Source organism: Ambystoma mexicanum, chromosome 2p (assembly GCF_040938575.1).
Source record: "Ambystoma mexicanum isolate Mex_15411 chromosome 2p, UKY_AmexF1_1, whole genome shotgun sequence".
Classification (NCBI taxonomy): domain Eukaryota; kingdom Metazoa; phylum Chordata; class Amphibia; order Caudata; family Ambystomatidae; genus Ambystoma; species Ambystoma mexicanum.
The window spans coordinates 548181730-548195897 of NC_090923.1; the positions used below are offsets into that span (position 1 = coordinate 548181730).

A 14168-nucleotide genomic window follows, 5' to 3' on the forward strand; every position below is an offset into this window, starting at 1 on the left:
CTGCACTCCTACCATGGTTGTAATAAAAGTGACAAGCTCCTCTGCTATATTTTTCTAGGGTCGCCGCAGCCTTTGTGTGGTGAGCCGACCAGGTGAGATCCTCGGAGAACCTGATCCCCAGATAATCATACGAACTCACCTAAAACACAACCTTCATTTACAATCTTCAATTAAATTTTCTTGCTAGACTTTTGGCCAAATACCATCACTGTGGTCCTTTCTTGGCACCATTTAAAGTTCCTTACTTTTCCCAACAAAGGATTGTAAATTACTCCTCACACCCATGGAGGAATTAAATTTAAAACCCTTTGCATTGTCCACAAGGCTTTCTGGGGCCTGGGTCCAAAATACCTTCAACTATCCCTCCGTAAATACCTCCCCTCTCGAGCCCTTCGCTCCTCGACCTCTAACTCCCTCAGGGTCAGTCGTTTTTCAAAGAATGGAGCTGGAGGTAGATCTCTGTCTTCGGCCGGGGCCTCCCTTTGGAACTGCCTCCCTGTCACCTTGAAACTTGAGGAGAACCATCTACGGTTCCGGAAGCTCCTCAATACCTTCCTCTTCGCTTCTCCCCTGCTGATCTGCCTTTTTCCCTCGGCACTCTGCACCTGGCCACCTTCTGCCCTTCGGGCCCAGGTACCTGCTCACCCTGCCATCCTCCTGCACTGCCTCGGGGCCACCCCTTGCACTGGGGCCTGTGTCTGTACCCATACAGTTCCCAACCCACTCTTCTTCTGCACTTATCAGATACTCCCTATCGGAATAACCTAGCACCTTTGCCTCTTACAGGCTGCACTACCACTGCTAACACTCTATTTAATTATTTATGTGCTTACTATTTATTTTGTTTCTCTCCTATGCTCTGCACTTTCCCCCTTTTTCCCCTTCCCCATGCATGTTCCCCCTTTTTCCCTTTCCCATGCACTTGCGCGTTCTCAATGTCACTAGGCCTAGTAAGATTGTTGTTTTTGTTTCTCCCCTGTCCCCCTCCCTTTGCCTGGTCGCGCTCTGAAACACCTGTGTAATAGCGCGATATAAATAAAATATATCATATCAGGGGGGTTGTTGATAGTAACACTACGTCATCTGCGTAAAATAACGCATGGAGCCTATCCTTCCCTAATTTTGGTGGATCGAGTCTACAGACTAACAGGTCCTCAATGATTACATTGATATATATATACAAAATAAGAGTGGGGCCAGCACGCACCTCTGGCAAACCCTACCCACAAAAGGTTCTGTTGTCTCCCCTCCCAATCCCCACCTTAATGATGCCATACACCCAGAGTATAGGGACTGGATATTAGCCAAAAGATACCCTGGGACTCCCTTGTTTCTTAAAACTGACCCTAATTTACTGCGCAAGAAATATAATAATCTTGCCAATATATTCATCTTAACGGTTATAGTACGGCATATCCACGAGATCTCCTGAGTGGCCCATTTTACCAGATCTTCTGTTAGTACTCTGAAGAGTGGCACTAAGTTGATTCTATACAGGTCTGAGACTACGGCGGTCAATTTGATCCCAAAGTAGTCCAACCCCAGTTCACTCCATTGAAATTTGAAGTCCCAACATATTAGGGACATAGCTTGTGACGTCTGTTACATTTAATCCCTTAGATTTATCCATATTAATTGTAAACCATGACACTTCTTTAAATTCCTCCATGGCCGCCCAAAGTGAATCCTGTATATGTTTGTAAATATAAATAAAACATCGTCCGCATACAGGGCGGCTTTATTTTCTATCCCTGCAACGTTCAGGCCAATGATTTGTGGATCAGCCCGGATTCTAGCAGCTAGGAGCTCCATTACTATCGCAAATATCAAGGGTGATGGGGGACAACCCTGCCGGGTTCCTTTGAGAAGTGGGATAAAGCGTGCGTAGTGGCTGCTGATTGGGATGCCTCTTCTAAGGGATCAAACCATAACATTTGCAGAGTCAGCCTGATGAAACCCCAATCCTCCCTATCACAAGTCTTGTCTGCATCAAGCGCCAACAAGGTGAGTGGGTGGTGCAAGCTTCCCCTAATTCAATCGCTTTGATGACCCTTCTGATGATGATATGAGTACTGCAGCCAATTATAAACCCTGTCTGATCTGGATGATTTAGAGAGGGGGAGACACACCATCAAACATGCAGCCAAAACCTTTGCATAAATCTTGGCGTCAGTATTGAGGAGGGCGGTGAGGCACTATGACCTGCAACTAGTGACATCCTTCCCGGGCTTAACATTAAGGAGATATAGGATTCACCCATCGTTGGAATCACCACCTTTGAAGCCAGAAACAAATTAAACAAGCAATTAAGAGGGCCCAGTAATTGTATCTGAAAGGTTTTATAGAAAGCGGCAGAAAAGCCGTCTGGGCCAGGATCCTTGCGGTTGCGAATATCCGAGCTTTCAATAAGGCCCTCTGATCTTCTGTAAGGCCAAATAGCAAAGGCCCAGCAAGGAATGTGGTCTGGCTGTTCCCCTCGGAGCATCGACTCATAATAATCTGCTAAGATTTCTAATGTCTTCCCCTCTGCAAATTGTAGTGCTCCCTGCCTTTCTCCGATTGCTTGAATACTATTCCTGGATGTACTGTCAATGTATACGCCAGAAATATATTTGCTTTGTTGGAACCAGAATAATATTATCTAGTGTGAAGCAACGAGTTAGCCGTATCAGAAGCCATTAGGTCTTCCAGACTGGATCTAGCCAATCTTATATCCAGCAGGGATTTTGTCATGGCCACTAGTCGTGGGGCCAGTCCTTCCTCATCCCCAGGGTCCCATTGGACCTAGTCCTGGTGCCTCTGGCACCAGGCTCATTTTAAAGTGTGCTCTGCACACTCTAGACCAAGGGCGTGTGCAGCTGGGCCGGGCGTGGGCATGTAACAGAACTGGAAGGCACGTGCTACAGTTCCAAAGAAGGGCAAGGTGGAGTTTGTAGGCAGAGCTAAAGGGAGGGGCCTGAACCAGCCTATATAAGGCCAGCCCATCTACGTGCCCTCGCTTCGCGTTATTCTGCTTTCAAGCAGCGTAACGCTCTCCGCTGTCGGCTTACCTACCTGCGCATCACTGGATTTCAACAGCCTCATCCTGAAGATACTCCTGAGAACGCTTCTTACCGGCAGTCTACCGCTAAACTGCCGCAAGCGTCTTCACTCCAACAACTCCATCGCTGTGGACGCTTCTTACCTGCTGGCAGCCACTGCATTGCTGGGTGCGCGTCTTACATGCAGTCAGCCGCTACACCTCTGGCACGCATCCTACCTGCTAACAGCCATCCCATTGCTGAGTGCTCATCTTACATGTTGCCAGCCGCTACATCGCTGCGCGCGCATCTTGCCTTCAACTCGTCGCGGCCTGTGCCAGACTCTTCTTCTTGCCTGCATTCCATTACGGTCAGAGCCGAAGTCTTCTTTCTTACCGGCATTCCATCATCGAAGTCAGAGTCGTCCTCCTGCAACCGCAAATCTTCATCGGGAATCCGGACGCCATTATTCATCGTTGGCCTGCACCTACGAGAAAATAAGGACACAAAAGGTTAGAACTCCTATTCATATCGATTGCACGGCCACATAATACAAGATACTAGAGTACCCTTATAAAGACCAACTTAACTGTCACTGTAGAAACTCCATCAGCCTCTAAGGTCTTCCAGACTCTCTTCGATTCAAATATACTCCTCCGTACCTATGGATAAGGAATGAGACATTGCAAGAATTACTATTAGACGGAATACAGACAGTCTAATCGAACTATAATCATAACAAAGACTTACCTTATATGTGGATTGGTCGCAGCTGGTCAGTGAAGTAACTTGGTCTGTTCTACGCGCCCCTGCTAGGAAAAGCAGGACGGATAGCTCAACATCACAAAACTACAGGTGAGCTTCTATCGGAAAGCGCTTGCCCACCGTATTCTGGCACGAAAGGGCTGGGGGAAGTCACGATATCCCCACTCCATTCTTATTGCCTCTCCTCTTCACGCAGGGGCAGCACCCATCTCCCGAGCCGCAGGTGCAACCACTATCTGAAGTGGAAGGTGATTTCGAGGAGCCAAGCCAAGGGAGGGCTCCAACTGTGCCCCAACGCCCCTGCGGAAACCAGATGAACGTAACAGATTTCCCAGACTTGACCCGAGCTTGAGAAATCTGACAGTCTCTCACTTGCGACTCGAATACATCCCTATTCTATTTTCTTGCTGCAAAATGAACCACTGAACAACTGATTAACTGCCCCCTGACTATGGCCTTCATGGTGTCCCAAACCACCTCCGGGCTCATATCCTCATTCCCATTTTCCCTAAAATAATTACGGATTATCTCTATTGTGCATATTAGGCCATCGAGAAGCACTGGATCATACAGGCGCCATTTGCACCTGATTAGACCTCTACCTCCTAGGGGCCCGAGATCCAAAGAGACCAATGTATGATCAGAAAACAGCCTGGAACCAATGGCAGTGTCTGACGTATACTGAACCAGCGAGGAGGAAACCAATTTGAGGTCAATGTGAGAGAATCCTTTATGGGCATTAGAATAGAAGGTGAAAACCCTCTCCCCCCATGAAGGAGCCTCCAAACATCCACCCCGTCCAACTCACGCAAGAACCGCATCAGTGCCAGTGAACATCTTTAATTGCCCGCAGCTGGCAGCAAAGACTTATCTATGGCCGGATAGGGGGTCAGATTGAAATCGCCGCCTATGAGGAGCTCCACCTCTATAAATCCTGCAACAACTGAGATCAAATATTCATGCTGGTTATCTTTGGGTAGATATAAAGAGACCAACGTTATGGGAGTTGATCTTAAGGTACCCTTCACCAAAGTGTATTGCCTGTCAGGATCTCTAAGCACCCCTCTGGAACGAAATAGGACATCTTTAGCTAAAGAAGCCCTCGGCCGATCCTTCCTCTCCGGCTAACTATCGCCCAATCGCTATCACTCCTTTTCTGGGCAAACTCTTGGAAAAGCTGGCCAACTCCCAGTTTAATCTACATACTGAATCTGTTGGTTGCCTCCATGACCACCAGTCTGGCTTCAGAGCTGCCAGAAGCATGGAAACTTGACTCTAATCTCCCTTCTGTCCTCATTCTCCTCGATATATCCTCTGCTTCTGACACGGTCTACCATGCCATCCTGCTCAATCGCCTCTGCGACAACCTTGGTATTACTGATCAGGCCCTGGCCTGGTTGACTTCCTTTCTCACCGACCAACCCTCTCAGGTCCAACTGGGGTCTTTCCTCCCTTCTATCTCTCTCTCTCTCTACTTGTGGTGTTCCCCAGGGGTCCAACCACTACCTGGCACCTCATGCCCACTTCATCACTACTTTCTGCTCCAATTTTCAATGTTATACGGATTACACTCCGCTCTCTTTCAGGCTCCCCTCAGCCACCTTTGCTTCTTCTCTCATACCAAACTGTCTGGCCGCAATTCAAGAATGGTGTGCTGCCAATGATCTCTGCCTTAATGCCAGTAAGAATGAGATCCTCCTCATCGGGAAACTCACTCCCTCCTTTCCTCTCTCTCTGGCCGCCCACTCTGGGCCCTCTTCCTGTTCCTTCCTGTGAGGCTAAGAACCTTGGTGTCATCTTTGACTCTACCCTCTCCTTCTCTCCTCACATCTCTGACATCTCCAAGAAGTCAAACTATCAGTTGTTCCTCCTCAGAGGTATTCTTCCTTTTCTTACTTTCCCCCAGAAGCTCACTGTCTCCAGAGCTCTGGTCCTCTCTAGGCTGGACTTTTGCAACAGCCTCTTTCTAAATCTTCCTGCCTCTACTCTTCGAGCTTTACAGCTTATCCAGAACAGGACTGCAAGACTTGTCCTTGGCCTCAAGCCCAGGGATTGTATCTCTTCAGCTCTGAACTCTCTTCACTGGCTCCCTGTGGCTGCAAGGAAGGCTTTCTGGGGTCTGCGACCGCTCTTTCAACGTTCTCTTCCAAACCATCTTCCTTCTCGAGCTCTCCGCTCATGTACCTCCAACTCTCTGAGGGTCAAACGCTTCTCCAAGCACAGAGTTGGGTGCAGATCTATCTCCTCGGCTGGGGCCCCCATCTGGAACAGCCTGCCAGCCTCTCTCAAACTTGAGCAGAACCACGTCCAGTTACGGAAGCAACTCAAGACCTTCCTTTTTCGCTTCTGCTTTCTCTCTTCCTCTACCCTGCTGATGCACCTGACTGCTCCGTGCACTGCTCACCTGGTCACCCTCTAAACTCGGGCCAAGGCTGCTGAATGTCCAGTTGCCCTTGCACTGCCTCCGGACTGTTCAGCACTTAAGGGTCTGTATCTGCAAACCTACTGTCCCTTCTCTCTGCACTTATAAGCCTCCCGCTGGCTGCAATTGTGAGTTAACTGCACTTCCCCGTTCCTCTCCCCCTTGGTACTTCTCCCCTTCCCTCTTTCCCGCACTTGCGCGATCTGAATGACACAAGGCCTAGTAAGATCGTTATTTTGTCCTCCCTTTGTTTCCCCCTCCTTGTCTAGAAACACTTGTGTACATGCGGGTTATAAATGCCACATCATGTCATATATCAATATTAATGCCACCCCACTCTGCTCGACCACAGCAGAGGCATAATATTGCTTTGTGAAGGACCTATATCTCATCCGGGATACATCCTCGGAGATCAAATGGGTCTCCTACAGCATAGCTATAGCAATCTCAGACGCTTGGAGCCTTTGAAGCATAGACCTCCGTTTAGCCAGAGAATGTAAACCCTGTTAATTAATCGTAGCTATTTTAAGTGGTTCAATCTCCACAATTTGTGGTTCCACAAAGCAACAGTACCCCAGCAATCCCCGGTTTAAAAACTAGTGTCTGCCCCTCCAAGCACTCGACTCCCATAAGCTTTGATAAACAAAACAAATCATCTCTATAAAATACCCCAACTGAACCCCTACCCCAACTTTAACACCCAAGCAAAACCTGCCCACCATCGCTGTAGGGCCAGGCGGGACTCAATAACGCTTAACCAGAACAATGAATTTAACCCACATTGATGTTGTTTCTAGTAGTAACAGGGGAGATACCTCTTAGACTAAGCCAACCCCTGCACGGGAAAAAGAAATGAGCCGCATTATCAGCCCACTGGCATCGCAGCGGCCCCATCAAGTCTCTGGAAGATCAGCAGGAGTGGATTTTGCATTTTCCACCGTGTTTCGCCAGTGATTCCTTGATCTCGCCACTCTGGACCAGGATGCAGCTCTTTGTGCAGACCCGGTGTCGGTCCACTTCACCGATCGGGTCGGGTGAGGGCGGTGAAGAAGAAAGAAGGGTTCATAATGGACATAGCTTCTGTGTCATGAAGACCGTTCGCTGCTTGCCCTCCCATGTGAAGATAACCCCAAACGGGAATCCCTACCTATATTTAATGCCCTTACTTCTTAACTATTGAGTGAAATCTCAGTGAGCACATTTAGTGACGGGGCCAAGTCCTGCAAGAGTAGTATTGTGGATCCCTTGTGCACGAAATCAGGATGAGCTTGAGCGGCTTTCAGGATATCTTGCTTATGCTTATATCCTGGTCAAGATATTGGATACCCAGTTGTTCTGGAACTGAATGGAGGAAAATACTCTGTGGGTCCGATCCAGCACAAGTTCCTTCCCTGCTGCCCATTGGAGAAGCTCTTTGAACATAGCCTTGATATATGCTGCAAGGTCTCGGTCCAGAATTCTCGTTGGTATCTCCCTAAGCCTGATATTATTTCTCTGTACTAGTTTTACTGATCTTACGCTTGATGCTGTAGGCAAACACTTGTAGACTCCAGCTCCTCCACCCTGCCCGTCAATATTACGAGTTTATAGGCATATTCGCCTGCCCCGGTCTCAAGCATCTCGATGCGAGACTCTGTGGCCCCCACTCGTTTATCAACCTCAGTTACCTTCTGGGCCAGCTCCCCACTACATCGTGAATCTCCTTTTCAATGTCAGAGAGCATTTGGTGTAAGGCTGCCCTGACAGGACTGCAGACCTTGCCCCCTTTAGATGTTTTCCCTGCCATGCTAATAGCCCCTGGATCACCCTTAAGGATCATACTTGTACAAGTCCAATTTCTGGTCACCTTGTGGGAAATACCGGAACACCGCTCCCAAGAGAAAGTCTCAGTGTCCTGAAACCAGGATCCTTGCCCGATTCAAAATAGGCCAATTGGTGTCCTGTCTTGAAAGAAGGGCCCGCAGGAGCAGGACACCAAGCTCGTCCCTTCCAGCAGCCTATACAGACCCCAGTAGTTGGGATGTCGTCAGCAGCCCAGGGCCGCCTCCACCCCACTTGATTTGCAAGAAAGGCTCCTCCCGCCAAGCTCCGTCCTGATTGGCAGACTGATTGAGATCAATGCAGTGACTCAAGGACCCGACCCCAAGGGAGTCCTGAGATCAAGACAGTGACCGCAGGACCCGGCCCCACAGGAGTCCATAGGCCTCCACACACAGGAGATAGCCCTAGTGCTCGATTAAATGACCTGGCCGGTTGAACTGTGCTGTAGCCGGTGGTAGGGGTCCTCAGGGTGAAGAGCCTGACTCCCTTCTCTGCTGCCGCAACGCTCCAACCCTCTTTTGTTGCGTAGAGGGACCCCGCTGGCAGAAGGCCTTCACTGCACCGACAAGCCTCTGCAGCAGCCGGCTCAAATTACCAGCGCTGCCCAGCCTGGAAAGCCCGGGAGTGCAGAGTACCCGGTAGGGCTAATGCTTAATGGGGAAACACCTCAGTAGGGCTGCAGGACTCCAGGTTCAAAGTGCCTCCACGCTAACCATGATCAGCACCCAGCAGCAACGATGGGCCAAAGGTTCAAGAGATGTTTTACGGGGGGTGTGGCCAGCAGGCGAGCAATGAGGACGTGAGTCTGAAGCACCCGCGGCCGCCAGCGATATCCTGAGTTAATATCCTGTTTTCACGGTGGAATTTGAAAGAAAACACACCTGCCGGGAGATGATGGTGTGGAGTGCTGCTGGATGAAGCGTGCCGCATATTACCCAGCTCCTGACCAAGAAATATGCAATGGTGTGGCTCGCCACAAACCCGCAGTAAACACTCACCAAGATGGTCGTTGACTACAGCTGGGAAGACGACCATAGCTAAGATACAGCCTGAGCATGTTGACCGGAGGCACAGATTCCACCCCATATGCTGTGGGGCTACGGGTCGGGGTGTGCTGTCCGCCAACTGGCCAAGTAGTAGGCTCTTGCCTGACTGGTCATACCGGAGTCTCTGGAGACGTGTGGCTGGCAGTGGCTGTGCGAAGAGGAGCTGGACAGACTCAATGCCACAGCTGATGAGGTGAGAGGGGCCTGCCGGGTTGAAGATCGGCTATACGGACTGCGAGAAGATGTGCCAGCGGACCTGAGACACCTCAGCGCCGGCCCGAGTGGGGAAGGTGAGACAGTACATGCAGATTGAGGCCTCCGGGACATGTAGGGTGCAGGCCGGCGGATACAACCATTGCTATAATCCGTGTGCCACCCCCCTCATCCCTCTAACGTCCGCGCTCCCTCACAGCAAAGAACTGGAGCTGCATGACAGGGGAGACATGGGCCGGGTCTGCCGACTCGAGGCCGAGACTCGAGCTGGGGATCGAGACACACGTAACAAATACGCATCGACTGGGCATGGATAGTCGCATACTAATGAGATAACATTCCGTTGTAGGGAACCACAAAATAAAAATCTAACACCTAACTGCTAGTCACACTACCACAAAGGTGGAGCCTGGAGGCCAACCAGACAGATGCACCCCTTTAGGGAGTGTGGGACCGGATCCGCCCTCTCTCCCTCACAACTTTAAATTTGGATATATATTATAGATCCGGTAAAGACCAAGATTCCGGGTCGCGCTGTGCCAGACATCTCTGCCTGATAGGCAGACACAGCCCGGACCCAACGTGGCTGTGTCACGGCTTAAAACATACGGCCGGGGATAGGGCTGCGCAGATTGCAGCACAGGGAGGTTAAAACAACGGAATACGCTGTGAACAGATGACTGCTGCAGGGAAGTGGACACATGGCTGAGGGGCTGCAGGGGTAAAGCCACCCAAGCATTGGAACCAGCAGAAGACTACATAAATAAGGGGCAATCTCCGCTGCAACAGGAACAGTGGACACACTACATACACAACAGCGCTCGAGGCGGTTTGGGGCTGCACCCCCCTGCCCCTAGGGTTTGCGAGGGCTGAATTACCACTGAACTGAATGAGCGCTGTTGAGGTACAGACGGTTGGAATTATGGGTCGGCATTGAGGCGCGGGCCCACCATTGTGCACCTAAATGGAGGTGGCTCTCCACACGTAGGGCCCCTAGATGGATTGACGACGAATACTGGAACCCTCCCACACCCAGGTCACCTGTGTAATTCACCGGGCCAGCAGCTGAGACTATACCACCTCCGCAGGGATCCATAATATAATCCTGACTGCCATACGTTGAGTTCTTAGCTACCCGGGCCGACACGCCCTGGCTTGGTGGTCTACAATATTGAACAAAAGCAGACGCGAGCTGGCACAGTGGTGGTGTCGGGCGTGAGACGACTGCCTCCTAAAATAGCGGACAGATGTGCACTTTGCACTGTACCCAGAATGCCCATTGGAACGGACTCCCTCCGACCCCTGTCTGAGAAACTGTGTGGTTAAACTCACTGGCGAGACGAGGACATAGGGGCATGATCGGGCTACTCTACTAAAACTACATAAGCACCTGAATCCATGACGTGCCCATCTAGGTGGCGTATTCACTTCCAAGATCTTCGGCAAACCAGAGGAAGCATATTGAACCTCCATGTCGATGGAAAGCTGCTACCAAAATAGCTAACACAGCTGCCGGGCTGTGAAATGGTTGCTCCCACCCTACACCTGACACCTACAGATGAGAACGGATAGCCATTATAAATACTCACTTCCTAACCTGCCCACAGGATCCGAGAGATCTACCTACCCTTAGGAGCAAGTCAACATGGTGAAGGATAAATGCAAGAAGCCACCCACACAAAGCAAAATGGACAAGTATGCGACACCTGTATTGTCCACCCCAGCTGACAAATCACAACCGGATGACGCAATAGATCCAGAGGAAGCCATTTCATTGAAAGATATAATGAATGCCCTTGCCAACTCACGAGCCTCTATGGAAAAGAAAATGGACGGCATCAGTGCAGACGTATCACTCCTACGACACGACCTACAAGTACTGACCTCACCCTACATGGGTGAAGCTGAGAACCGTATTCCACGGGCCAAGGATGGACTTCGCAATATGGAGCGACAAATGTCGGGAGTCATGGCACGTCTGAAGACGATGGACGATGGAGGAAAGGGTGGATGAAGGAGAAGGCAGAGCACAATGTAATAACACTTGCGTTTTGGGCCTGCCTGAGAAATCGGAGGGATTGAGTATGGAACTATTTCTGGAGCAATGGATAGCAGACATATTTGCACCCAAAACATTCTCTAACTTCTTCTCGATCGGGAGGGCCCACTGTATGCCGACTGGGCATCCCATCGCTGGAGCGCCGCCACGCACAGTGATAGCTAAACTATTGAACTACAGAGATCGCGATGCACTGCTACAAATGGCCTGCGCTAAAGGCACAATAACGTACAACGGGTCAGGTATTACCTTCTTCTCCGATTACACCAGAGAAGTACAGCGGGCCAGGCAGTCCTTTGATCCACGCTATACCAAGTCCTCAACTCCTTTGGGACACAAGAATTAGCTAGGCTAAAAGAGAAATGAGAAAGGGACCTAGGTCCACTGGAAGCTGAATAATGGGTGGAAGCACTAAAGTTTCCACGAGATATCGGTATTGATGCTAAACTAAGATTGATTCAACTGAAAATACTTCACCAAGTGTACTATTCTCGAGCGGCAATGGCACGTTGGGGGACGGCGGAAACTGGGGAATGTCCTGAGATGCAAAAGAATTGAGGGTACTTTCTTTCATATGGTATGGGGTTGTGATGTACTCCAGTACTTCTGGAGGAAAAATGTATTAAAAAGATTTCTGGGGTCCCCAGTTCCACATGACCCGAAACTGGTATTGCTGGGTATATGGGGCGAAACAGACTTTACTAAACATGAGAAGACATTCCTGGCAGTCGGACTGGGAGTGGGAAAGAGGCAAACTGCTGCAACCTTGGGCTCACCTGATAGTCTCAGTATAAACAGATGGTCCAGTGAGGTTGACAGATGTGCGTCCCTGGAGAGAGACATCTATAAAGCTAGAGGATGCCCCAGGAAGTTTCAGAATGTTTGGTGGAAGTAGGAGGGCTCTTGATAATTTCTGGTAGCTAAAAGCCCCAACAACCACACGAGGTCCCTTCTCGTGGTAATGGACGCTGAGGCTGCGAGTTAAGTCCTTAGGACTCCTGGTGATGCACTCAGACTAGTTCAAAAATGCTTCATGATGTAAAACACTGTATCCATGACTTTTGACATGTGACCGTTTGATTGTTTTAAGTCGTTATGTATTTGTTAATGTCGCAATAAACAGAGTTATTTCAAAAAAAAAAAAGAGATGTTTTACGACTGCTTGCCCAGCCTGGATGTCACTGAGCACGGCATTCGACTGCCATTTTGTTATCAGGGACTCTGAAAGAGCTCAGAGTTTACCATTGCCTGCTGCGGTCTGCTTGCTATTATAACCAAGACACGCTGATCCAGCCACATCTATGCTTCAATGATGCCAGAAATTGGGCATTTTCATGGGTCCCCACCCAAGGACTCGCCTTAGGTCGCCATCAGAGCAAGCACGGAGCAGATAAGAGACATGACTGCTCCAGTTCGCACGCCCGAGCCTAATGGAACTTCACTGATTTCTTGGAGTTTGGCAGTGCTAGAAGTTATACCCACTGGGGTTTCATCGCAGTTGGTCAACCACTGCTACGGTAGAAACATATTTCTAAGATACTGGTGACCATGTTTTTTGTAAGGCCTCTCAATTTGCTGCTGCTTAGGACCAATCCTCCCAGTTAAAGATGGAGGCCAACTGGGGAATCTTTCAATAAATTTTCATGGCCATGAGTAATGTTGGATCTCTATCAGCCTTCTAGAACTTAGCTATCCGACTGGCTTGTCGGGTTTTCTGTCCATGTTATGATAGCAGAGCTAAAGGAAACAACATTGCAGTTAAGTTTAATTTATTTTCACTCCTACGGTTAGGAAATAAATCGGTTTACAGAAATGTAAATGCTCAATTGTACCATATGGGACTGGACATGAGGGTGGACGAGGAAGTAGGCAAAATATGTGACCATACACTATGCTGTTTATTTTGGTGGATTTGGAATGTTTATGAAAGTTTGATGGGAAGTTTTTGGTGGCCTGAGAATTAGATTCTGAAGCTGACGTCCCTTTGAAGAGAAAATGTGATGTAAGCAAACCTGGATTTCTGGAGGTGAACTATTCCTTCACATCTAGTCGGATAAACAGAATGATGTTGTTGTTTGATTTGTAGCATTGTAAATATGCCCACTGTCTGTAGATACTCACAAGGCAGCTTAACATTCTTCATCTGTGGTAGTAAGCAAGAAGATGTATTAAGCAAATAAACTGTGCCTATACACCTTTAACTCATAGCATGTACATTTGGTCAAGCCAACAATTTGATTAACTGCCAAGGACAAGTATGTTTGTCCTTTTTGCATATACATGCATATGAGCCTAGCACTTAAGGGGTTAAATGCTGATTTGCTGGTTTCTTTTCTTCTTCCAATCATGCTTTGCAGTACACATGTTATCATTCTGCACATTGAAATTCTTCTTCCATCTCACAAATATTGTCTGTCTTTTTTAGGTTTTATTTCCTTTCAGATGATGAACTGCTGGAAATATTATCCCAGACCAAGGATCCAACAGCTGTTCAGCCCCATCTGCGCAAGTGCTTCGAGAATATTGCTAAAGTGAGTTTAAAGCAAAGCCAGTTACTTTCACTCTTTTCAAAGGAGGGCAGACTCTGTAGTGTTTGTAAGTCGCTCAGCTGTGTAGCTTCAAATTCAATTGCTGGAAGCACTCCAGAATATGAATACATGGCATAGTTTATCAACCATGTGTTATAAACAAACAGGGTAATTAATCATGGTAGAAGTCTGTTAACTTTTCAGATGCAGGGACCTTGAAGTTCTCCAGACAGTAACTGACCAGAGAGCAGAAAGTATTCATATGAGTGGGAGAAATGAGGACAAGTGTGAATA

At 48.7% G+C, this 14168-nt stretch overlaps 1 protein-coding gene across 1 annotated transcript in view; it reads left to right on the plus strand.

Annotated features, from left to right (window-relative positions):
• Positions 1-14168, plus strand: part of DNAH1 (dynein axonemal heavy chain 1) — a 3604831-nt gene that overhangs the window by 1303896 nt on the left and 2286767 nt on the right. The window contains exon 24 of the mRNA XM_069644003.1: positions 13772-13877. Within this exon, the coding sequence (XP_069500104.1) occupies positions 13772-13877 (106 nt within the window). The remainder of the gene's footprint in view (positions 1-13771; positions 13878-14168) is intronic.